The 24,313-nt window shown below is 55.4% G+C and overlaps 1 protein-coding gene across 1 annotated transcript; it reads right to left on the bottom strand.

Annotated features, from left to right (window-relative positions):
- Positions 1–224: 224 nt before the first annotated feature.
- LOC111150892 (SFT2 domain containing 2) lies at positions 225–20,537 on the bottom strand. The gene is made up of 8 exons (XM_022508573.1): positions 20,430–20,537; positions 15,697–15,783; positions 15,379–15,464; positions 11,295–11,376; positions 9,912–9,947; positions 9,768–9,826; positions 7,944–7,973; positions 225–5,652 (listed from the first exon to the last, which is right to left on the bottom strand). Exons 1-8 carry the CDS (start codon positions 20,490–20,492, stop codon positions 5,613–5,615), a joined length of 483 nt encoding a protein of 160 aa, XP_022364281.1. The 5' UTR covers positions 20,493–20,537; the 3' UTR covers positions 225–5,612.
- Between the last annotated feature and the right edge of the window lie 3,776 nt (positions 20,538–24,313).

The following is a 24,313-nucleotide window of genomic DNA, read 5'->3' as shown; positions in this document are numbered from 1 at the left end:
GTTAGGAATATCAACTTATATATACTCATATCACATATTAATATATAAAATAACACAGTATATACTACACATGCTTGTTGGCTATTCACATATTTGTGTTAAAGGACTGTTCAAATCTTTTCAACCAGTTTGTCTCTGAAATGATCATGAAATCATAAACTCCAAACCAGACTGACCGAGATAAAGCAAAGTACCAGCATCATCAGAGAAAGAGCGGTCATAACTCTAAATCTTGGAACATTAAAAGAATATGGAAATAGTACGAACTTCACACTGACGACCCAGTTTATGCAGTGACTAAGCCAGGCAGGTGTGCAGGAATTCTCCAAAATAAAAACATTTGCCACTTTTTACCTTCAAAAATCTTCAAGACTTAGATTCTATTACTCCCATGCCCTTGGAAAGAGAGGATTACTTAACAATTTAGCTCAAAAACCACCTCAAGTGCTTGCAATGCTACATACTACGCATACAAAGCAAGGACGTGTTCTTTTCTTGTAGCCAATCTTCATTTGGTTTAGTGACTCCTGGGGAAACAGACATAAACAAGACACGATACCAGATTTATTAAAGATCATAATCCTATCATTTATTAGAAAAGGAAACAAAATGCAAAACAAGAAAAATTAAGAACAGTTTTATGATGTCTTGGGGGGGGGAACAGCTCTAATATGAGCAAAGTTCCTTCTCTTTGAAATACATCAGTGAAAAGAAAACATTTGTTGTACGAAATAGAATCTCAAGGTAGGAAAAGTAGCACACAAGAATATGTTTTTGGATATAAAAAATTCAGTTATGCAATCACCAGAATTGAAAATTAGTTAAGTATTACTATATGATTACAAAAATGGATTCATGTTTTAACAAAGCGTCTTAAAAGCTCCTCGTATTAGAACAGGCACAATGTTCTGAAGGCATGTAAATTCCCCACGGGGTTTTGAACATCTTTACCCCCAACTTCACAACCAGAATTTACAAAAGTGGCAAAGGAACAAAGCTGAGAGGATGTGAAATCTTTCCTTCTTTGTTCACAGCGGCTACGTCAAGCGAAAGTACTGAAAAAGGCAAGACGCACACTTCAGAGCAGGAAGGCCGCAAAGCTGGACACAGATCGCGTTTCCCCGCGCACCCCACAAACGCGACAACCGCCGGTACTCGCGACCAGGCTCAGCAGACGCATGACAGGGGCCGGAGAGCTCTGCCCGGACTCCGGCCTCCGTTTGGTCTGAAGGGGCCCCGCGAGGACTTGAGTCCAGCCAGCCCTGTGGTATCAGGGAAAGTCTGTCTGTGGCGTATGGGGTTCTCCGCACTGTCTACATGCGGTGACACTACCTTATTGCACACATGGACCTGAGCATCGCCTGTGGATGACGATGCCGTGAGCGGACTTCTCAGTCTCACACAGCACGTCTGGTCCCCGAGAGGACACGCACTGCCTAAGAAGCTCAGTCTTCCCTGCTCTCAGCCCGTCCCGTCCAGAGACAAAGTTCTGTGCATTTCTAAGCCCGTCACCAGCCTGCGGGCTCCTGCCAGGAAGAAGGAGTCTCCCGTGGTCAGTGTACATGGGCACGGGCCGGGCTGCCCCGCCGCCGCTCTCTGCCCAGGCTTCAGGGCCTCTGCGCTACAGAAACCCGAGCCACCCACCACGGGGCTTAGGTGTACCAGGGACTGGGCAGTGGCGCCCTTGCCTTTGGGGCAGAACTGAAACAGCCCAAAGAGCAGGCAGGCAGCCTGTCCTGGCGGACGAAACACACCACACGACAGTTCCGTCTCTTCACTGGACGGAAACGCTCAAGACCTCGTAACTTCACAAAATGCATAAACTATGAACTACGAGCTACTTTAAAGTCCCATGATTTAACCTCCCCGCTAACTTTTTAAATAAGAATTTCCAAAAAAATCAAAAACTCTGAATCAAAATTCTTTTGTTAGTATCTTACCGAGAGTTTCAGATGTGAACCTGCATTTAACTTCGGTTGTAGGTCTACTGGCTTTTTAAAAACTGCTATCTGCAGAAAACCTATAACACCCCTTAGAACATCCCCCCAAATCTTAACTTTTAAAATAGAAAAAACTACGCCAAAAACTGAGCAAACATGGATTTTTTCATTTATTTGCTAAAAAGGAGGGTCAAGGATGGGTTGTGAATTTTTCACTAGTCTGTGACCCTGCAGCTGAGTGCGGCCAGACGTCTGAGGGAGGAGCAGGTAAGGCGGCCGGCGCGGGCTGCCCCACAGACAAGGATGCGCAGCCACGGGCTGAGTTTCCTGACTCACCCCCGAGGACCACAAGACCACACTTGTCACGCCGCTGGAGCTGTCAAAAGCAGAAGCACCCACACCAGTATCCCCCACACCCTTCTTTCAAGGTGTGCCCCACTTCTTAATCCTCTTTTCCAATGCAGGTGTCCAAAAGCCATCTACGGAGATGCACCTCACGACTTTGTCTCCTCTCCCTGAGCACACCGTTCAGGGTGCGAGGGAGGTGGCAGGCGGGGGACAGCCCCCCAAAGTCCCCATAGAAGAATGAGGGAGCACCGAGATCATCGACCCAGTGGAAATGCTGCATGCCGGATGGTGTCCCCCCTTTCCCGGGGACCCGCAGCTGGGCCTGGGCAGCAGAGGCCAGTGGCACAGCCGCACACAGGATCTGGGAGCCAGAGCCGCCCGTGAGCCCAGTGGGCAGAAGGGGACCCCCCTAGGGACTGAGCTGGGTGGCGGGGAATCACGCGGCAGGCTCTGAGGGCCAAAGCCAGCTGTCTGGGCCTGGGGAGCAGCGCAGTGCCCAGCACAGCAGCACAGAGGGAAGAAGGTGGGGGGCGCAGCTCACACGCATGGAGGCACCGCCTCACCCCCGGGGGGCACAAGGGCAGGAGTCGATTCCTTTCATTCCAGAGATGCAACAGCCTCTCCTTCCCCCAGCTGTGGTGAGGGGAGTTTGCAGGAAACCAAGACCACTGCCAGCAAGACAGCCGCAGGGTCTGAACCCTGACCCCCGACTCGGTCGCCCACGACGGTGCCTGGTAACAGCTTTCAGAGACTTCACGGGGATTTCTTCCTCCCACCGTGCAGCAGGCGAAAACAAGGAGGGGAACCAAAGGTCGAGGTGGCAGAGGGGAAATGCTGGAGTCTGGGAGAGCCTAAAGGGCAGGATCATCCCAAAGTGACCTGCCCGGAGCCGCCAGAGCAAACTGGCCGACGCCCACGTTAGGGCCGAGCAACCGCTTTAACGCGAGAACCACCGCCCTCTACCGGCAGGATCTGGAGGGACCCGGAGCAAACAGGACCAGCAGCCAGCGAGTCACTGCCGATGGCAAATGAGACCACGCATGGCAGTCTGGTGTGCTGGACATGGACAGCTGGACGCAGAGCTTCTAGTAAGTTAACGGTCAGAGACATTCACTTGTCACCTTCAAGTCATCGGCTGCTTCGGGGATGAGGCAGTAATGCCTTCCTGTTACTGGGATGTCATCTACGTACACTGGGCTCAGCACCTGGCACAGCTGACGTACAATGGTGCAGAAAGAACTGTTTTCTCTGGGGTTAACGGGCGAGCCAGAGCTCAAGTAACCTGTTCAACCGGACGGCAGTCTGTGACGGGACACAACGCACACCCAGGCCCGGGTGCCGTCAGAGCCCACTGCCACTACCGCTGCGCCACACAGCCCCGCTGGAGTCTCAAAAGGCACCTCGACCTCATGTCCCATAAAGTCAAGTCCAAACACTGCAAAGGGCCAGAGGCATCAGCCTTCCAGTTACTGCCGGAGCTCGTAGACACAGGCTGGCCTCACATCCGCTCTCAAGGGAGGGAACGAAGGACACTCCTGCCCTCTTTCGGGCCACTTCCTAGAGCACTTCCAAGATCTGAGTTATCTCCTAGGGCACCTCAGGGGTGAAAGAATGCCACAAAAGCCAGACAGCGGCACTATTTTCCCCTCCTGGCTGAAGGCAGGTTAGGAGCCTCAGGATAAGCCCGGGCGCCCTCCACAGCCCCAAGAGGACCCGGCGAGACCGCCTCCTCGCTCTGGTCCGGTCAGACCTGCTTACAGCTCCCCAGCTCAGAGGAAAAGGCTGGCCAGAGCAAGACCCCGAGGGGACAGCTAGACCTGGGTAAAGAACAGAAAGGCAACCCCAGAGAGGGCGTGCTGCAGTGGCCCTGCACTGCCAGGGGCTCTGGCAATCAGGCTAGGGCACTTACGCTGGTCAGGCAGCGAGAAAGAGCTGGAAGGGCACACTAACGAACAGTGGAGAGCCTACGGAACCCAGAAGAGCTTCCCAAAGGGGAAACCCAGCAGGAGATAGGGCAGTGATGTAGATGCTGGGAGCAGGAAAGGCACAGGCTTGGCTGATGGCAACAGGCAGAACCGTTAGAGGGGACGCCTCCAGAGCCACCCCGGGAAACACGGGCAACTGAAGCTGGAGCACCCAGGCTCTGGACCCAGGTCTGCCACCAGCCATGGCTTCGGGGGAACCCGCTAACCTCCCAGACCCGATTTCCTCGACTGCCAGTGAGATAACCGTCACCGGCTCTCATGAGGACCGGACAGGGTTCTGGGCACAAAGCAGGTGTGTGCGGTGCAGGGGGGCTGCGAGGCAAGCCCCGGACATCCATGGCATCCTGCCCCAGGGTCTACGGCCCCGACTCCAGCACAAAAACAGGCCCTGATGAAAGGTCACGGGCAGGCACACCTCCTTCCCGCGGGCCCCATGGTGGGGGGCCTTTGCCTTCCCATCCCCTCTTTCCTGGCCCCATTCCAGGGGAGATGGAAAACAGAATCAGTTTAAAAGCAGCGCATGTAAATCATGAAAAGAAAACCAGAGCAGAAAGCAGCACGATCTCTCACCTCCCATCAGCCCTTGTGCAAAAGCCAACAGCGTCTGTTCCGTCAGTGCTCTGTCCCCGGTCTAGTTCCTGGTCAGGAGAAAAGCTACGTGGGCAGGGAGAAAGAAAGAAAACCCCAAGAGAAGAGTGTGCACTGAATGTCAGAAGACACGCTCCATCGTCAGGTGTGGAATCAGAACAAAGCCAACATTCAGATTTAAAACCAACACACATGCCCCCAAAAGTGCTTCTTTCCACGTTACTCCGCGGCCAGGCTCTCCATGGGCTTGTGTGCAGCTGTCGGGGGGCAGACCCCAGAGCAGAAACGCATGTACGCTGGGTGAGGCGGGGAGGGTCTGCATACTGAGGACAAGTCCACAAAGTCCCCGTCGACCTCAAAGCTCTGTGCCTTCCGGCCGCACCCCTGCCAGCTCCGACGGGGCTGCCCGCCGTCCCCTGGAGAGCCCTGGCTCCGGAGCCGACCTGCAGCTGCTTCACGAGGCTTTTATTAGGAGATTTCGGTGGAACAGCATCTAACAAGGGAACAGGTGCAAAAGGAAGTCCACCCCACAAGCTACAGACCCCACCTCTCACACCAGGCTCCAGACGTTTGGGTCTGGAAGACAACACTGTCTCCAAAAGCAACCTTCAAACGTTCAGATCACAAGCAACACACTGCTGCAGGAGAAAAGGCACATGTCTGTAAGACAGAGGTTCAGGAGGTGTTTACAAAACTGTCCACCGGCTCCCGTCCATGGCGCCTCCCAGGGCCTGGCACAGCGGGACGTGTGCTATGCCAGACAGGCTGCAAAACACTTCTTCACAGCATCCCTAGGAGGAAAACACACGAACGTCAGTGGGAGACCATCACCCCCCAGGCCCCTGTAAGTGGTCAAGACCCTCGTAATTCCTGGGCACCCAGAGGAGCACCCTACAGGGGAGAGGGCACCCTGACTGTGAGGTCAAGCTCCCTAGCGTCCAACTGCAGGTTCAACATGAGCAGTACTGCCGTGGGCAAGTGACCCGTCTTGCTGAGTCCCAAATCCCACATCTGCAGGAATTAACACAGTGAAAAGAACAGGTATCAAACAACGGACAGCTACTGACAATAGCCAAAGGAAAGGACCGGAAGAAAGCAGAGGTTATCGGAAACCAAGAACGAAGGACTGTGCACTTAGAAGTTAACCAGAAGTAGTAGATGCACTGAAAACATCAGACCCAGTTGTCACTCGGGCCTTTCCTCATTCCTTGTCCTAAGCAAACAGCAGGAACCTGCTAAGAGACAGCCTGCCGGAGTTCCCGTGCACAGCGGACTCTCTGCAGTGACTGGGTACTTATCAACCTGCTGGGTTAGGCCTGTCCCAGGGCTTACTCCCTAGAATTCACATACGTGGAAAGGAAAGAGTGGGTCCCCAATCCATCACTGTCCTGCTCAAGGAAGCACGGCCATCTCAGGCCCACATGTGGCTGTGCAGGGCTTCCCGCCCCGACCCTGTCCCTCTGCTCTCAGCCACACGGCGTCAAGGATCCCAGGACAGTCACGGAGGGAGGAGGAGGTAAGTGAGTGCATCTGTGTGAGCAGGCACAGTGCTTTAACAGTAAGATAATTCCAGTGCAGTGCTTAAGACACGCTCTACACTGTAGTCCAGCAGATGTTCTGCACAAGAAAGAGACGCAGTCAAGTAAGATCCCTCACGGCAGCAAACACCACGCATATCAGAGGACCTGGAAAGTTGCCTAACAAGGAACCCACCTAATTTTGCCTAACCCCTTCCCAAACATATGTGACCACAGAACCCTTTCCTGCTGTGTAACGACTCTGCCCGTGGGACACGGAGAAAGGTGTGAGCTCTATAAATGCCTGTCCAGGTCAAGTGCACAGCCCTGAAGGGCACCGAGCAGGCCCAGCTTCATGGGTCAGAGACACGGGCAGTCTCCCTGCACCCCATACTTGAAAGGTTTCACCTCTGGTTTGACGCTCTGTGGCTGCCATCTTGAAATTCTCAATCATTGTTTAACCAGGAGCCCACATTTACGTTTTGCACAGGACCCTGAAAATTACAGACCTGGTCCTGGCATGATGACACATTCAAACTGTGGGCAAACTGATAAGATCACGGGACGCTCAGGGATGAGCGGTTCTGGCTCCTTCCACATAAAAACCCAGCTGCCCAAGACAGTTCTACCCATACGCTTCTCAGACAAGCCCCCAGCACCCCAAACTCGCTGGGTCAGCAGAGGATTTCCTAACTGTTATCCCCCTGGAACGTACTCCCGAGCCACACAGCTGCCTTTACAGTGAGGGGCCTGTGAACTTCCCATCGGGCACTGCCCAGCATCTTCGAACCACTGTCAGCGGCAGAGTCGGAACACGGGAGACACAAGCCTGCCTGTCCACCTCCCAGCTCCCATGCGGTCTCCCGTCTTCTCAATACAGCTAAAGACAAGCCTCTTTCTAACTGACAGGTAAGGACAGACACATATGGAAATTAAGCTGCCGCGTGACAGCAGGGTCAGGCAAAGATCACACGACCAGTTTTGCGAGGCCCCTCGCTGCAAGTACCGAACAAAGGAGGCGTGCCTGTGGGGATGGCCGGGCCGGCCCACGCTGCTTCCACACGTCCTCTCCGGCCACAGGGGTCTAGTGAGCCGCCCAAGGCCACACTGCTAACTAGCAAACCCTGGTCCTCCGAGTCCTGGCCCTGCCGACTTTCCCTTCATAAACGCTTCTGGAACGTTCTCATCCATGGGTACTACATGAAAACAAGCGTGAGCCTGGCTCCCTCCACCTCTCCCTCAGGGATGCTAAAGTGATATTCACCTTTCCTCCACAAAGCTACGCCTTCCAAGAGGGATTACGTGCACACATGCCCTACGTTGTCACAGGAGAACGTTCTGCCACCGGAACTGGGGTCCCGGGCCAATGCCCATCACCCTGCACCGCAGGGGAGGAGGTGGACAGGACCCTCAGCTTACGAATCTATAAAACGGATACAGGACCCTTACCTATTTGCCTGGAAGAACTTTAGTAAAGATAAAACACGTGTTCTCTGAAAGCACCCAAAACAAAGGGCCCTCTGCCCCGAGTGAGAAGGCACAGCCCTAAGCGCAGTCAGTCTTACCTGGCATAGGGTATGTAGGAAAGGCTGTACCTGCAAAGAAAACAAACAAAAGACAAAATTAACGCAGGGACTCTCTGGAAGGAATGGGCCTCAGCTGCGAGGACGCCTGTCCCTAAGGGCCCAGACCCTCTCCGTCCTCACCATGGGGTGTGCACACACACCTATGCACACTCGCACGCACACATGAACACATGCCGCACCCCAGGTACAGGTGGGGGTCATCGGTGGCCAGAGAAGGGTGAAAGGCCCACATGGAGCCGACCTCGTCACCTCTGCCTCACGGGGTCAGCAGGTCCCACACAGTGGGACGGCGCGGAGCCCTATCCTGAAACCGCCGGATAACACCGGGCGCAGCTCCCTCTAGGATTTCACAAACCCTCAACAGAACGAACTGCCACTGACCGGGAGGGTTTTCTGCTCTGCTCCTATCAATTTTAAAAGAAGAGAAAACAGAACAGAAAGAAAAAAAAAAACAGCACCAACTATACTATGGATAACAACGTAAGGAAGTGAGGATTCTTCAGGAACCCGGGCCCAGAGCTGTCTCGGGGATCCCAGTTGGCTCAGTCCCCTCACCCAATGGAGGCCCAGGCAGGTGGGAGGCCCCAATGCTCATGACCAGCCCTGAGGAAAACACAACACAGTCGGCGCTGGAGCATTACTGCCGTCTGCGTGAGCCTGTATGAACGCTGAACCTCTGGAGAGTGGCTTCAAATTCAGTCTACAGGTGAAGAAAGGCACGTCCATGTGGGTACCACCCCATGCCCCGGAAAGAAACAGCACATGAACATAAGCCACAAACCAGGCCCTCCGGTACCTGCTGCCGAAGCCCGCGTGTCACTAAAATCAGGCCTTCGTTCTCCTTCCGTTCCCCATGGAGAGAAAGTCGCTCACTTGTGAACACAGTAAATCCCAAAAAGCATTTGGGAAGCGTATTTTTTCACAAGTCCCAAATGACCACAACGACGAGGTACGTGGCTACAGCTTCAAGCCCCGCTCCTGCCGCGCGGGACCACGGCCAGTCCCGGTGGCTTTGAGACTTGCAGCCCTCTCTCCTGGGCACCAGGGAAAGCATGTTTTCCCTGAAGCGGACCAGTGCGTCTGTGGAAACCGTTCAAGCCGCCTCACGTGTTCCTAAACTCTGGAAGGACCGGAACAACCTCTCTGAAGCCACTGGTTCCTCCTGTCAGCACCGCGCCCCGCCGGACGCTGGGCCCGTCTGGAAGGACCGAGGTCTCCAGCGCCCCCTTCACCGTGCGTGGCTCTTGAGCCACAATTCCCTGGTTTTGCCGACGGCCTGCCGTGCACCTGCTGGGCCTGCCGCCCACGGCCATGAGGGTTTCCGTTTCATCAGTCACTGTCCCTCATCTCCAGCTGACAACTCCCTCTGCGCTTCGGCTAAGGCACCCGTCCCGTCCCAAACGCGGCTCCCTGCTTCCTACCGCTCGCCTTCCTTCGATGTCCATCTGACTCACAGCTCTCTCTACCAGCCCCCGAAATACTCCACCGTCCTCGCTCCTACCAGACGGAAGTGACTGAGTCACACTGAGAACATCTCGAAATCGACCGGGAGCCCCGCAGAAGACAGTGCAGCAGGCAGCCAGTCCCCGGCCCCCCGAGACCACGGACGCCGGCTACCGGCGCACGGCTGAGGGCACAGACTTCCGCTCTGCCGTCTGACTTCACTTGTATCCTTGAGAATTCTTAAATTGAAAAGCTCCTATGTTTTTCTGTCCTCCTACCCACACCACGTGGGCTTTTATCTCCTTCAGCCGCGTCATTCAGACAGCGACGTGGGAGGACACTATTGGAGACATCACTTACCACGTCAGGGCCAAGGACTGCAAAATGCAGAAGATGAGCGCGAGTCCCTTGTTATGCCACTGAAAGGAGAACAGACAGTTACCGCACGGTGTGTGACAAGAGGCGTAAGCCAAAAGGTTCAAGGAAATCAAAATACACACTTACCCAAAAGGCAGAACACAGGGTAAGGGCAAAACACAACTAGAAGAGAGGAAAAACATTAATTAATACAGTGACAACGGAGGAAAATACTGCGAAGGCCTCACCATGCTTGGCAAACTTACCACAGTCATCCCCCCACACTGACCAGACTCTCTGCTGATCGCAGCGACCAAAGGCATCCTTCCTCTCAAAGCGCCGGACCCACGGGAGCACCCGCGTGTGGCAGAAGAGTTGAAACCCGCCCACAGAGGGAAGAGGGAAGAAGAGGGAAACCGGCCCACAAAACAGATGCAGACTAAAAAGAAATGGATCCTCTTTGCCTTTCCAATTTCCCCAAACTGTCTGCCCAGAAAATAAAATCACATCTCTGGTCCCTCCCTCACCCCTCCCCATTTTCATTCAAACTCACTAGCACAGCCGAACTCTCAGCCCTGTATCTGAGCCCCTCCGAAAACCCCTGCGCCTGGAACGGGAAAGGCAAGCAGGACAAAGTAACACGAGATTCCGGGCGGCCGGTTACTGGTTTACATGTCACCTCACACTCTGACTCCACCTTTACAAAGTTCTTTCTGTAAGACACGCCCAGACCATCTACATCCAGGCTGGCCAAGAACAATGGCCTCGGGCGGCCGGTCATGCCCATCCTCTCTGTCCCTCTACGGCTTCACTGCTCAGTAATCACGCCCCAAGTACTCTCTCCGCGGCCAGCACTGGGCCGATGCTCTGCAAGGACACGCGAGCAACAGCTAACGTGGACGCGGCCTCACGGAGCGCACCCGTCCCGACGAGCGACGTGGACGGAGATGAAACTCAAAAGTGCACTGATCGAGGCCCAATGTTGCAGGAAAGGCGATGCTGACAGAAGGCCAGCGAATGTGGTCTGGAACGATGCTAAGGGTCACACAGAAGGTGGCAGCCCAGAGGAGGAAGGGGCAGGAGCGTGGGACAGGAGCAACAGGCCAGGGGGACGGGACGGGCTGCAGGCAGTGCCATCGGAGCAGGGAGCAGAGCGGAGGGGCCCCGAGGGCAGCAGCCCCAGAGGCAAGTGGCGGCAGTTGGGTGCCGAGGAAAGAGCGCGCCCGCTCCAGGAGCCCCGACCCCCGCTCCGGCGAGTGAAGCCTGTGTTTGGGGTCCCTCGCCCGGACTCTGCTGGGCGCAGCTCCCCCGTCACCAGGATGACCGTGTCCCCAACAGTGCAACTGCTCCCAGCGGCCCGCTGCGGGTGCGGCACACGGCGGGCGTCACGATCGGACGCAGAATTCTGCCTCCAACTCGGAGCTCACAGGCGTCAGGCAGTGAGTCAAGACAAAAGGGGAAAGAAAGGAGGAGGAAGACGAAAAGCTAAGAAGTCCCATGTCACAAGCACGGCTCCCAGGCAGGCCTTACCAGCACCATGATCGTCGCGATCAAGCGCGTCGGCTCAAACATCCTCTTCAGCTGCTTCATCGGGCCCATGAGGAAGACAGTGCTGAGAGGCAAACACACAGAGGCCGTTCAGAACAGCCCGGGCCTGGCCCGGCCCGGCCCGGCCCAGGCCCAGCCCGCCGCCTCCCCTCTGCCCGGCGGGAGCAGCCACGGGGATCACAGCGGTAATGGCCGGGGACAGCTGGGAAGCTCCTGCCACCCGCCAACTGCCAGCCTTTCTGGCCTTTTGCGTACTATCCCAACCTAACCCTTCGATGGTCTGCGGGGCGGATGACAGGAATCGTCCTACTTCCTGTGCAGGCGAAGAAATGGAAGCCCGAAGGGTCTGCTAGCCGGAGCCGGGGCTGCCCGCTCCTCGGGTGTGAGTGCACGGGGCTTGGCTCCAGAACCACACCAAGAGCCCCCAGGCCTCTGAGAGGTGCACCCCTGTCTCCTCAACACCCACCCATGGAAACCAACCGGCCAACCAGAGACTTGGATCATTTTAAAGAGAAACCACACCTGACAGGTTTAGGTTGCTGGTATTAAAAACTAGGGCACTTCCTGTTCTTTCTTTCTCCTGAGAATAATTCCACTGGTCATATCCTCTGTGAGTTGGTCAGTGTTTGCTACGTGACAGACAGGACATCCCTGACCTCATTCCATCCCTCCGCAAGTCGGTGGAGCAGGTGTCGTTACGCTTATTTATTTCAGAGATGGGAAAAGGAAGCTCAGGAAGGTGTCCTTATCCACAGCCGCACAGCTAAAACAGCCCGCACTCGAACCCACAGCTACAGGATCCAAAGCCCCGAAAGACATCCGTCGTGCACTTTCAGTGTGACTGGAACTGGAGAGGGGGCTGCGCACGACACTAACCCACTAACCCCAAACCCCGGGGCGAGGTCTGTCATGTCTCTAGATTCCTACAGAAAGGCCCCATGTGGCATCACATGGGCAGGAGCCTATAACAGCAAGTGTTTAAACATTAGCTACTGGGTGTTTGATAAAAACAGAAATTTTAAAAATAAGCCTACTTCTCTTTAAAGTACTGTTAAGTTTCAACCTGAATTCACAGCTGCACTCCCAGCCAACACTGAACAAGAAGCAACAGCCATGGCTGGCTTTAAAAATTAAATACAGCATTAAAAAAAAAAAATTAAATACAGCATAAACACGAAACTGTAACACATTAGAGGACGCTGGGTGGCTCAGCCGTTAAGCATCTGCCTTCGGCTCAGGTCCTGATCTCCGGGTCCTGCGATCGAGCCCCACGTCAGGCTGCCGGCTCATCAGGGAGCCTGCTTCCCCCTCTCCCTCAGCTGCTCCCCCTGCTTGTGCTCTCTCCCTCTCCTTCTGTCTCCCTGTCAAATAAATAAATAAATAATAATAACCCATTATAGGTAAAGCCATAAACTCCTAGACACACCCTGGAAATAATCCTTTGCTCCCCATGTTACTCCCACAGGCAGGGCTCTGAAGACCCGGTCCTAGCAGGGTCTGCTAAATTGCTCTTCTGGGCTGACAGCCCGCTCCTGTGTTTATGCTGTTTGCAGCTCGACACAAAACCCGCATCGTCTGCCCAAAGAAAACCCTCCAAAAGTCAGTATTGAAGAGGCCGTGGAGGTGAGAGGAGACTTCGCTATCAGAAGCATCCATAAACCAAGTTCTTAGGAGGCACCCAGAGTCCTGCACTCAATCATTTGGTTAACGTTTCCAGCCAAAAACAGAGCTGGGCTTGGGGACAACAGGGACAGGCAGGGCAGAGGTACAGCCCGTCAAGTGGCTTAGACACTTCTAGCAAGTCAGTGTAATAAAATGCTACCTGTGCTGTCCCATAAACATATTTGGGACACACAGAGTCCCCTAGGAAAGAAGAGGTCACTGATTCTGGGTGGGGAGAGATGACAAGAAGTCTCACAGGAGTGGTGACTTTTGAGCCAAGTCCTGACAAATGAGCAAGAATTCCCCTAAAATGGGGGCGGGGGGCAGGGCACAAAGAGGAAGATACAGACGGGGCAGCATTCTAGACAAAGACGTTAGCCCCAGAACCACCACAAGGATGTTTGGGGAAATACAAGAGGCTGTGGAGTGGACCTGGGTCAAGCCAGCTCTCTAAGCGCCTCTCCCGTAGGCTCGCATGAGGTAGGGCCAAACAGATTGTGCTGGGGCGTCACAGAAAGTGGGCCGGAGGGACACGAAGGGAGACAGGGAAGCCGCCCGGATTCCTGCAGTAGTTCAGACGGGAAGTGATACGCGCCAGACCCAAGGGCGGTGCAGGTGGCTCCATGTCTACGGGCCCTCCCCCGCTCCGGGTTCAGATGGCAGCAGCTGCCCCTCCCAGGCCCCTCTTCCTCCCTGCCCGACTCTGTCACCCGTTTGCATCTGCCCGGCCCACCGTGAGCTCCAGGGGCAGGAACCAAACCACACAGTCTGTGAGGGCTCAGAGCCCCGCCCAGGTGTGGTCAAGGCTCAGTCATTAAGCACGTGAGTCCGTCCCAGGGACGATAACCATGGAGACAAAAAGGAAGGGGTCAGCACCAAGTCATGGTGACCAATCACAGGCGCCGGGGCTTGGACACCCAGGACTCTGAGGCCATTGACTGAGATACAAGGGAAGGGGGAGGGAAAGGGAATCACAGAGCTCAGGTTCCGGGGTCCTGAGGCAGAAGTCAGGCCGCAGGACCGTTGCTGCCCGCACACAGCGTGGTTGAAGCACGAGCTGGACTGGACCTGGGCCGTGTGCGCACCTGCGGCATGCACAACGGGCTGCTCACCGCTGGCAGGCACGCTGCGAGCCCCACCCCCGTGCTCCTGAGCCTAGGGTCAGGTCTGAGATGGTCCTCCACTGGCCGAGCAAGAACACCCTCCCCAGGAGCCTCTGGCCCCGTGAGCCCTTCTAAAATCCCCACTCAGCCTCTGGCAGCAGCAGGCCGGAACGCAGACAGGACTGTGTTGTCCCATTCAACCACGGTTCCCTCATGTGTAAAACCACAACAGTAACTTCATCCCAGGAGATTTCACAAATAAACTAAGACAGGGTGCCTGGGTGGCTCAGTCAGTTAAGCACCTGCCTTCAGCTCAGGTCATGATCTCGGGGTCCTAGCATCGAGCCCCTCTGCGCCAGGCTCCCTGCTCAGTGAGAAGACTGCTTCTGCCTCTCCCTCTGCCCCTCTCCCGCCATGCTCTATCTCTCCCTCTCTTTCGCTCTTTCAAAAAAATGAATACAGGCACCTGGGTGGCTCAGTGGGTTAAGCCTCTGCCTTCGGCTCAGGTCATGATCTCAGGGTCCTGGGATTGAGCCCCGCGTCAGGCTCTCTGCTCAGCGGGGAGCCTGTTTCCCCCTCTCTCTCTGCCTGCCTCTCTGCCTACTTGGGATCTCTGTCTGTCAAATAAATAAATAAATAAAAACTTTTAAAAAACAAAAATTTAAAAAAAATACACTAAGATACAAAAATACTGGGGTGCCTGGGTGGCTCGGTCAGTTTAACGTCCAACTCCTGATTTTGGTCATGATCTCAGGGTTGTGGGATCAAGCCCTGTGTTGGGCTCTGCACTCACCGTGGAGTCTGCTTGTCCCTCTTCTTCTGCTCCTCCCCCACACCTCTCACTCACCCTCTCTCTCTCTCTCAAATACCTAAGTTTACGTTTTCATTACTTATTTGACAGAGAGCACAAGCAGGGGAAAGGGCAGAGGGAGAGAGAGAAGCAGACTCCCTGCCGAGTGGGGGGCCTGACATGGGGCTTGATCCCAAGACATCAAGATCACAACCTGCGCCAAAGTCAGATGCTTAACTGACGAGTCACCCAGGAGCCCCAATAAATAAAATCTTTAAGAAAAAAAAAGATACTAAAATATTTTAAAGTGACAGAATATAAATGTGATGTATATTTTGTGGATTTTTTTGGATACGATGTATTTTAACAACCTCTGGTGTGAAACCAAATCCTTAAAACTAATAAAGCATCCTCCTTCATGTCGCTCAAGTATAGCCCACACCTATTTTCCCATCTAGTGACTGGCTAAGGTTAAACTAAAAAACAAAAACAAAAAGCAAAAAACTGTTACCTCCCAATCGATGCGATGTTACCAAAGGTATAAAACACTGCGAAGAGGTACAGGCCCTTCCTGGGCACCCAGAGCAGGAGAGTCCCCTGGAAGATAAAGCACAGGGCATTTGCACGGGGAGGACCCCCCTGCCAGCCCACAGCCAAGAGTGCACAGAGACCCCCAGACCCCTCCCCTCCCTCGTAAGCACCCCCTCTCCTCTCGCTCTCATCTGTGCATCTCATGAGGGGCAGAAGGGAGGAGGTGGACAAAAGGGGAAAGGCAGAGGGAAGGAAGGACAGGGTGGGGAAAAGACAGGGGAGGGGAGGGACATCTTACCAACAGTGAGCAGACAATTCCTGCAGCAAAACACGCAATGAAGCCCTTTATTCTGGTGCCCCAGCTCAGTGAAGACGCCTCAACGACCTAGAATTTTCAAACGACAGATCACACACATGGATATACACGTTTAAGCAGCAAGAACGAGGGAAGCACGTAATGAGATTGTGTGAGTTTGTCCCGCGGAAGGCAGAAACAGAGACTCCGACTCCCTCGCTGCTACGAGAGCCCTCCCGAGTCGTGGCGCCCAGCTCCTTCCCCACCCACGAATCTCCTCTCCAGCAGCAGATACGAGGTTACCCAGCCTCTAGGGGAACACCCCCGAGGTGGCAAGTCTCCACCATTTCACACACAGCACAGCAAGGCAGCAGGCCCCAGAGTAGCCCAAGCCCTGACCACAGCCCGGGCCGGACACCGACAACTGCAAAGGCGTGAGCGGCCCCAGGCAGGGGCCCAGGGAACAGGGAGGCGGCTGGCGCTCAGGCCACCGGGCATGGCCTCCCACATCGATGAGCCGAAGTTCAGCAGGAGCTACTCCTCCCGGCATCTCTGAGACCCCAGGGGACGAGGCTGTCATCGCGTCAGGGCCCTCAGCTGGATCTGAGGTGCTTCGTGCCGGCATCAGCCAAGTCACCCACGCGTGAGACGGATCCCAGGTAATTCATGACCGCCCGGCCCCGCTACCGTAATTCATCCCTCCCGGGAGTGCGCGATTGCCAACAACAGCTCTGCTAACAGGCGAGCCTGCACGCAGCTCCCACGGCTGTTCCTCCATGTCAAAGAGGCCAGCCCAGAGCTTACGCCAGAGACCTTCCTGGCCACGCCATGCCGGGGACGGGCTGCTGCCAGAGACCCGCCTCCGGCCTCCTGCCCAGTGCGCCTGCAGGAGGCTCACCGCGTGGCCACCACGGCCACCATCGGCAGCGGGGGAAGCTGCCGGTAACATTTCTACCCCCTGATGAAGAAGGACGTTGCCAGAAGCTGCAAGGGCCACTGGATGGGCAAGTCCTTCAGCCTCGACGCCCCCAGCTCAGGGCGGGCTCTCGGCCCCGTCCCCAAGCTTCCTGCCAAACCAGAGGCTGGGAGACAAGAACCAGCGGCTCTCCCAGCGGTGGCCAGCCCCTGCCACAGAACAGCCTGACTTCCATCCACGAGAGACCCAGGACGAAGGGCTGTTGTCAAACTGGTTTTCTTCCTACCGCATAGACGCACACAAATTGAGAGATGGAGGGAGAGGGACTCTTAAGCAGGCTCCAGGCACAGGGGGCCTGATGTAGGGCTCGATCTCAGGACCCTGAGATCATGAGCTGAGCTGAAATCAAGAGGTGGACACGAATGACTGAGCCCCCCAGGCGCCCCTGCTCCCCCATATTTAAGGGGGGCTCCTGACACTGCCATCCCCCAGCAGACACAGCACCTGCGGAAACATGGGACACCACATGACACCGTGCAGAAAGGTGCCATCGGGGACGGTGACACCCAGCGGGAACAGGGTGTCTGTCAGGGCCAGAGAGATGGGCCCCCGGCTTCCTTGCTGAGGAAAACCCGCACCCAACTGAGTCACATGACACTCAGCAGGCCGACCGCGATGGCGGCCCCACAACCAGCTCAGCCTTCTGACTCACACGGGCAACCTCCCATCAGGAAGAAAATAAGACCAGAAGACGCCACTCCTCCTACTCACGCAGGAAACAGAGAACCTGCTCTGCCAGGCAGAAAAAAAGAGGTGAGCTGCACGCGGGGAGAAGGGCGCCACAGCACAAGGGGACAGGATTCGCAGCTGGAGCACTACTTGGCATCCACAGGAACGTCATCAGACGTTCAACCTTTTTTTTTTTAAGAGGATAAACCGTAAGGTCACATGTCAAGCGTGAGCTGGCCTTGGCATTCAGAGACCTGAATACAGTCTGCACAGGACGGTGAGGTCCCAGTCCCCTTACAAATGAACTCACGCGCTAGAGAAAGCAGCTCTGCTATCTTCCTTCGAAGCAAAAGTGACACGTCGGTTCTACAAGTCCCTCAAGCTGAAATTTCCACCCAAATGTCACCCCAGGGGGCAAATGGGGGGGGTACAGACAATTTTTCGTCACTCGTGTCTCCCCACTGCATGTAACTGCACTTGGTTGACCTGCATGGTCCCAGCAAGAGGAAACTGCTATTCCCCTTCTAACTGGGCTCAGCAAAAGCCCTTCCTTTTGCCAATTTATAAAAACAGACTCAGTCGATACAAAACACCTCTCTAGGGGCGCCTGGGTGGCTCAGTGGATTAAGCCTCTGCCTTCGGCTCAGGTCATGGTCTCAGGGTCCTGGGATCAAGCCCTGCAACTGGCTCTCTGCTCAGCAGGGAGCCTGCCTCCCCCCCACCCGCCCCCACCGGCTTCTCGGCCTACTTGTGATCTCTGTCAAATAAATAAATAAAATCTATTAAAAAAAAAAAAAACAAACTTCTCAATTCATGGCTGCTGGAAGCTGTGCTGGAGCACCTTCTGGAAATTAGAGTAGCTTACATAGAACCTGGATAGAACTGTCCGTGTCCTGCACACATGCCGCCTGACTGGCAGTTAGGAACAAAGGTCCCTTTGACTCTGGGACATGGAGAGACGAAAGGTTCTTGCCAAAACGAGGTAAAGCTAAGAACTGTTTGAGGAAACAGGGCTGGTAACCAGAAGAAGGTGAGAAACGAATACTGCTTCCTACCACTCATTCCTTCCTCATCCCTGGAATCCTCTATGGAAAAATGAAACCTATACTTTAGGACAGAAGCCCACTAAAACCAAAGGTTGAAGGTGTATTTATGAAGGGGAGGTATCAATTAAAAACCTCATCATGAGGCTATTGTTGGTGATTAGGGACGGCCAAGTGGTTTTTATGCATAGTTTCATATGTAAGAGAAACAGACCTAGTCATGCTTTTATTGTTTACGTTAAAAGAATAAAAATTTGAAAAGCACTCACTTATGGTGATCTCTGACAACTTCCATAATTTAATTTGAAGAACTCATAAGGCCATGAAGTCCAACTCACTACAGAAAACAGAAATTTCAGCACAGAATCTCCAGCTCTGCCAGCTTCGAAGCCAGGGCAGATGTGAGACGATCAAATCAATACCCATACTTTAAAGGAGGCTCGAATTAGTAAAAATTAAAAATTAAGCCAAGAACAATCCTGAAAATGAATTCAGCCAGCTACAAGATGTTTCCCAGGAGTCTGGGACTCAGGAAACGACATACAATGAGGTATGAAAACAGGAATCTCACACTCAGGAGAGGAGACGGACAGGGACTTCACAACGAGAGCGGCACCTTGTCTTTCTTAAACAGATTTAAGACGGGGCTGAGCTTACAGCCCTTTCAAGCCCTTCCCTGTGTCCAACGAGGACATGCACCACCTTGGGTAAAAGCCAACTCAGCCCTCGCATCTTCAATCTGCACTAATCACTCACTCTTAAGGGTCTGTTTGGTGATTGTTTTCTAAATACAAAGTATCTGCCTCCTCTTGCTGTCAACACTCTAGCCCAGGAGTCTCCAGGATGACCAAGTGTCTAGCTCTGGAGCCCGAGGTGCTCGTCACAGCAGGATGACCGTCCACAGGGCATAATGCTTTCAGAGAACCAGCGACTGTCCACTGCCCAGGATTTACTAGGCCGTGTGGGAGTTGACTTGACAGTTCCTAACAGAAGGCGGAAATCAGAAACAAAAAATGCATGAAATTACTCCTGAGCCCCGACCCACTAATAAAGGCCTAACCCCAACCCTAACCCAAGTAAAAAGAACCCACAGAGGGGCTCAGTGGGTTGGGCCTCTGCCTTCGCTCGGGTCATGATCTCAGGGTCCTGGGATCAAGCCCAGCATCAGGCTCTCTGCTCAGCGGGGAGCCTGCTTCCTCCTCTCTCTCTGCCTGCATGTGATCTCTGTCTGTCCTAGAAATCAAGAAAATAAGGAAAAAAAAAAAAAAAAAGAACCCACAGAGCTGTTTTGAAATAGAAAGAACGAACGAACGAACCCCGATTCCTAAAGTCCCGCGTCAGTGTCGAGTGCGGGTCTTCAGGGTGAAGCTCCGGGGACCGCGCTCTGGGGCTGCGGGGGCTCCGGAGGGAAACGCAGACAAAACCCGGCACCCGCCGAAGCGCGGGAAAGCAGCAGCCGCAGCAAACCGGAGAGCGAAGCGGGCCGCAGCCTCGCCCCGCAGCCGGGGAAACTGAGGCACACACCGGAAGGTGAAGTGTCCTGGGTCGCCCAGGGGGAAAACAGGCGCAAACGCGATGGAAGCGCAGGAACCCGGAGACGCGCGCTGTGGCTCCGCAGCCCGGGCCAGAGAGAGACCCTGACCCTGACCCTGACCCTGACCCTGACCCGCCCGCACGCGCGGCGTCCGGGGGTCCCGGGGTCCGGGGTCTGCCGCGCGGACGGACAGGCTCGGGGAACCGGAGCGCCCCGCGGAGCGCCGGGGACACGCGCCTCGACGCCGACAGGCGCCCGCGGGCGGGAGAGGGACCCCGACACCGAGCCCCGAGCGGGGGCGGCTGCGGGCCGGTCGCCAGGGACCGGCTGCGTCCGCAGGTCTGGGGGCTCGGCCCGTCCGCGCGGACGCTCCAGCGGTCCTGCCCCGGCGCCGCCCGTCGAGGGGGCCCGGGGGCGGCGCTGGGACGCACGGGCCAGCCCGGAGGTCCGCACAGCCCGGGGGTCCCGCCCGCCCCCGCCTCCCGCCCCCGCCTCCCGCCGCGGGCGCGCTCACCTCGGCCAGGCCGCCCCGGTCCTCGCAGTCCTGGCCGCTCAGCACCTTCTTCAGCTTGTCCATCGCGCCCGGTGGACGCGCGCCGCCCCCGCCGCCTGTTGCGCCCGCGGCGCGGCTCTTCCGGGTGCGCCGCCGCCGTCCAGCGCGCCCCGCCCGGACCCGCCCCCGAGGCCGCCCGCGCACGCGCCCCGCCGCTCCCGCCCGCCCGCTGTGGGGGTGGGAGGCGGGACCGCCGGGGCGCGGGGGCTCAGGTCCGCCCGCCCCGCCCCGCCCCCGGCCCCGCCTCGGCCCCGGCCCCGCCCCCGGTCCCCCGGGGCTCAGTGCGTCCGCCCCGCCCCGCCCGGGCTACCACCTCCGGGCGCGGGAGTCTCCGCGTCGCGCCGGCGCGGCTTCTCCGCGGGTCCCCCCGGTGGCCGCAGGGAAAGTCACGTGAAGTTCGGCCTCGACCAGGCTCCTGTGACCCCAAGTGCAGCTTCCGGAGCTGCGACCCGGCGGACACCCGCGGACCGGCAGGGCTGCGGCGAGGAGAGCAGGACCGTGCGGGCCGCCTGGACCGGACGGCGGCGCCGGGCCCCGCTGGAGACCCGGGACCCCCGCGACCCCCAGGGCAGGGCCGGCCTCTCGGACCGCGGCCCCCAGCGTCCGCCGCGAACGTCCGGACCGGCTCGGCTCGGACCGGCAGATGCCCCGGGGGCCGCGGCGAGTTCCCACCGGAGACCCCCCGCCGCCCTCCCCGCCGCCCCCCTGCACGAGCACTTGGGATGGAGGAAGGAGTAGGAACGTGGTCCGGTGGACAGAGTCGGGCGTTCCGGGAACTCGGGCCCCTGCGGAGCCGCCAGTCCACGAGCCGAAGGGGTTTGCGCGGGGCCCTCGGGAGTCCGCCGCGGCCGCGACCCGGTCCTGGTGGACGCGCGGACCCGCTCGGCCGCGACCCCGTCCTGCTCGGGTCTCCGGAACAAACGCTGTTCCTTCCCCCGATGATGACCCCCGTGTCGCGCCCGCGTCCTTCGGGACGCCTCGAGCGCCGAGACGGGGAGGAAAGCTCGTCCACTGCGCGGTCGGGAAGACCTGGGGCGGGGCCCGTGGAACCGTCCCTCACCAGCTCTGTGGCACCGAACAAGCCCCTGACCTGCTGGTCCTCGGTCTTCGCATCTGTAGGATGGACCCGCGCGAGGACCCCGGAAAGCTCCCGTGCGACGTGCGGGTGGCCGTCTGCGCGCGGGGCCCGCCGGGTCTGCGGCGTCTGCGGAGCTGCTGGGGCTCGGCCCCTCCGCGCAGGCCCCTCCGCACAGTCCACCCCGACGACGTGGCGCTCGCGCCTCCCTCTGCTCCCGCAGCGTTTTAAAACCAACGCGTCACCGTGATCCACGCTCACGCCCGTCCCCGCAGCTCCCGAGCCCTCCCAGTCCGGTCGCCCTCTTGCTCCGCCAGCCCAGAAGGGCACCTGGAAAACAGCGCCCAGGAAGTACCGTTCAGTGAGGGAGTGAACGAGTGAAGGAGGGTCTGCTTCTGCTGTTGTGCGCATTCGAACAGACCGAGGGGCCCCGAGGGCGACCCTGAAAACGGCCCCGCGGCCCACGTCAGAGAGAGAGGCCTCTGTCCGCAGAGCGCGACACTTGGCCTGCTCTCCCCGTCCACGGCCACTCCCTGACTTCATCACAGTAAAAGAGGTTGTTCGTTTGTTCTAACATCTTATTTTTAAGTAATCTCTCCACCCCGCATGGGACTCGAACTCGCAGCCCAAAGATCGAGTCTCACACTCCCCGGACTGGGCCAGTCAGGCGCCGGCCCTCATCACTGCGGAAGAGCTTTGGACCAGAACGACCTTCCCGGCCTCTCCGCGCCCCTGTGAGAGCAGGATGTCAGAGCCGGCGGGGCGGGCCCCTCCTCTTGGCCTGCACAGGACACAGACACACGAATGTGTGAAAGAACATGGGGCTGTTCTGTTACTTGAGATCTGGCACCAGCACGAGAATACCCCCTCTCCCAAGGAGCACCGTTTAGACCTCAGGCTCTGCTTCTCCATGTCCCCTGGCCCCTGTCCTTGAAACAAAAGGCATGGGAACGTGTGGGGGTTGTGGTTTGTGCCGCCACCACCACGCTGCTTCAGAGGGTCGTGGGATGGGAACCGGGCAGGTGCTGCGGTAGAAGACAAACCCACCTGTCACATTCCTCCACTGGGACACCTCGACTGCCGTAGACCCTTGGGTAACAACATGCCATTTCCCGCGGCACCAAGTCTCCATTTTCCTGCTTCTCTAACATAAAAGTCCAGAGTGACTCCCCCAAAATTAGTGCGGTAAATGCGGCAGTTCTCATGGAGGCGAAGGGTTATTTCTCGTCAATAAACCATTCGGATCGCTCTCTCTTGTGTCCAGGTGTAAGTCTAGGCATGAAAACACGAAACATGATACTAAGTCAGACACGGAACACGACTTGCAAATAGCTTTTCATGATCATATTTAACAAAATTTTATTACATTTTCAAAAAGTCAAGTAAAAACTTTAACTTCAAATACTTGAAATTTAACATTCACTTGTTCCTTATAGATTATATTTCTTCCCTTTAACTTTTGTAGATGATTTTGAATATTTTACAAAAATAGCTCTTGAGGGGCACCTGGGGGGCTCAGGTCATGATCCCAGGGTCCTGGGATGGAGCCCCACATCGGGCTCCCTGTTAAACTGCTACTCCCTCTGCTACTCCTCCCCCTCACTCCCCTGCTACTCATTCTCTCACTCTCTCGCAAATAAATAAAATCTTTTAAAAAAGAAAAATAGCTCTTGAAAACATAAAAAGTAACTTTTACTTTGGAATTGAATTTATATTACTATAATATATTCTAATTTTGTAATAATAATTGAATTTAGTTATTATTTTAAGAAATGTAGCCTTTTTATTTTTTTTCAAATATTTATTTTATTTATTTGTCAGAGAGAGAGAGACTGAGAAAGCAGGGGGACTGGCAGCCAGAGGGAGAAGCAGCTTCCTCACTGAGCAAGGAGCCTGATGAGGGACTCAACCCCCGGAATGACCCGAGCCGAAAGCAGACGCTTAACCAACTGAGCCACCAAGGAGACCCAGATTTAATCAACTTTGATATTTTGCCAATGTTTAGTCATATAAAAGCCATAACTTTACACCTATTTGTCAAAGTGGGAAGATCAAATATAATTTATTTAACAAATGTTTGGCTTGATTTACAGCTTTTAATTCAACATATAAAAATACAGGGATTTTCAAGCGGCGCTTGGGTGGCTCAGTGGGTTAAACCACTGCCTTCGGCACAGATCATGATCTCAGGGTCCTGGGATCAAGCCCCACATCAGGCTCTCTACTCAGCGGGGAGCCTGCTTCCCCCTCTCTCTGCCTGCCTCTCTGCCTACTTGTGATCTCTCTCTGTCAAATAAATAAATAAAATCTTTAAACAAAAATACAGGGATTTTCTGCAATAAAAAGGAATGGAGTAATAACACATGCTACAATATGAATGAGCCTTGAAAACTCTATGTTAAGTGTAGGCAGCCACACATAAAAGACCGCGTATCATATGATTTTATCTGTATGAGATGTCCACAAGGGGCAAATCCAGAGACAAAAAGTAGATGAGTGGTTTCCACAGGTTGGGGGCAGAGAAGCATGGAAGTGATGGCTAATGGGTAGAGGGTTTCTTTTGGGGTGATGAAATGTTCTAAAATCAATTGTGGTGATGATTGCACTACTGTCAAAATACTAAAAAACATTGAATTGTATGCTTTAAATGAGTGAATTTTATGGTATATAAATCATATTGCAAAAGCTGCTTTAAAAACGCTTAGCACAATGTCTAATGCATATTTCCCAACCCATGAGTGTTATTTATTATATAATGTGACAGGAATCC

This window comes from Enhydra lutris, unplaced genomic scaffold (assembly GCF_002288905.1).
Source record: "Enhydra lutris kenyoni isolate GAN:26980312 unplaced genomic scaffold, ASM228890v2 scaffoldscaffold24, whole genome shotgun sequence".
Taxonomy (NCBI): Eukaryota; Metazoa; Chordata; class Mammalia; order Carnivora; family Mustelidae; genus Enhydra; species Enhydra lutris.
This window is presented reverse-complemented; position numbering and strand designations above follow the sequence as displayed.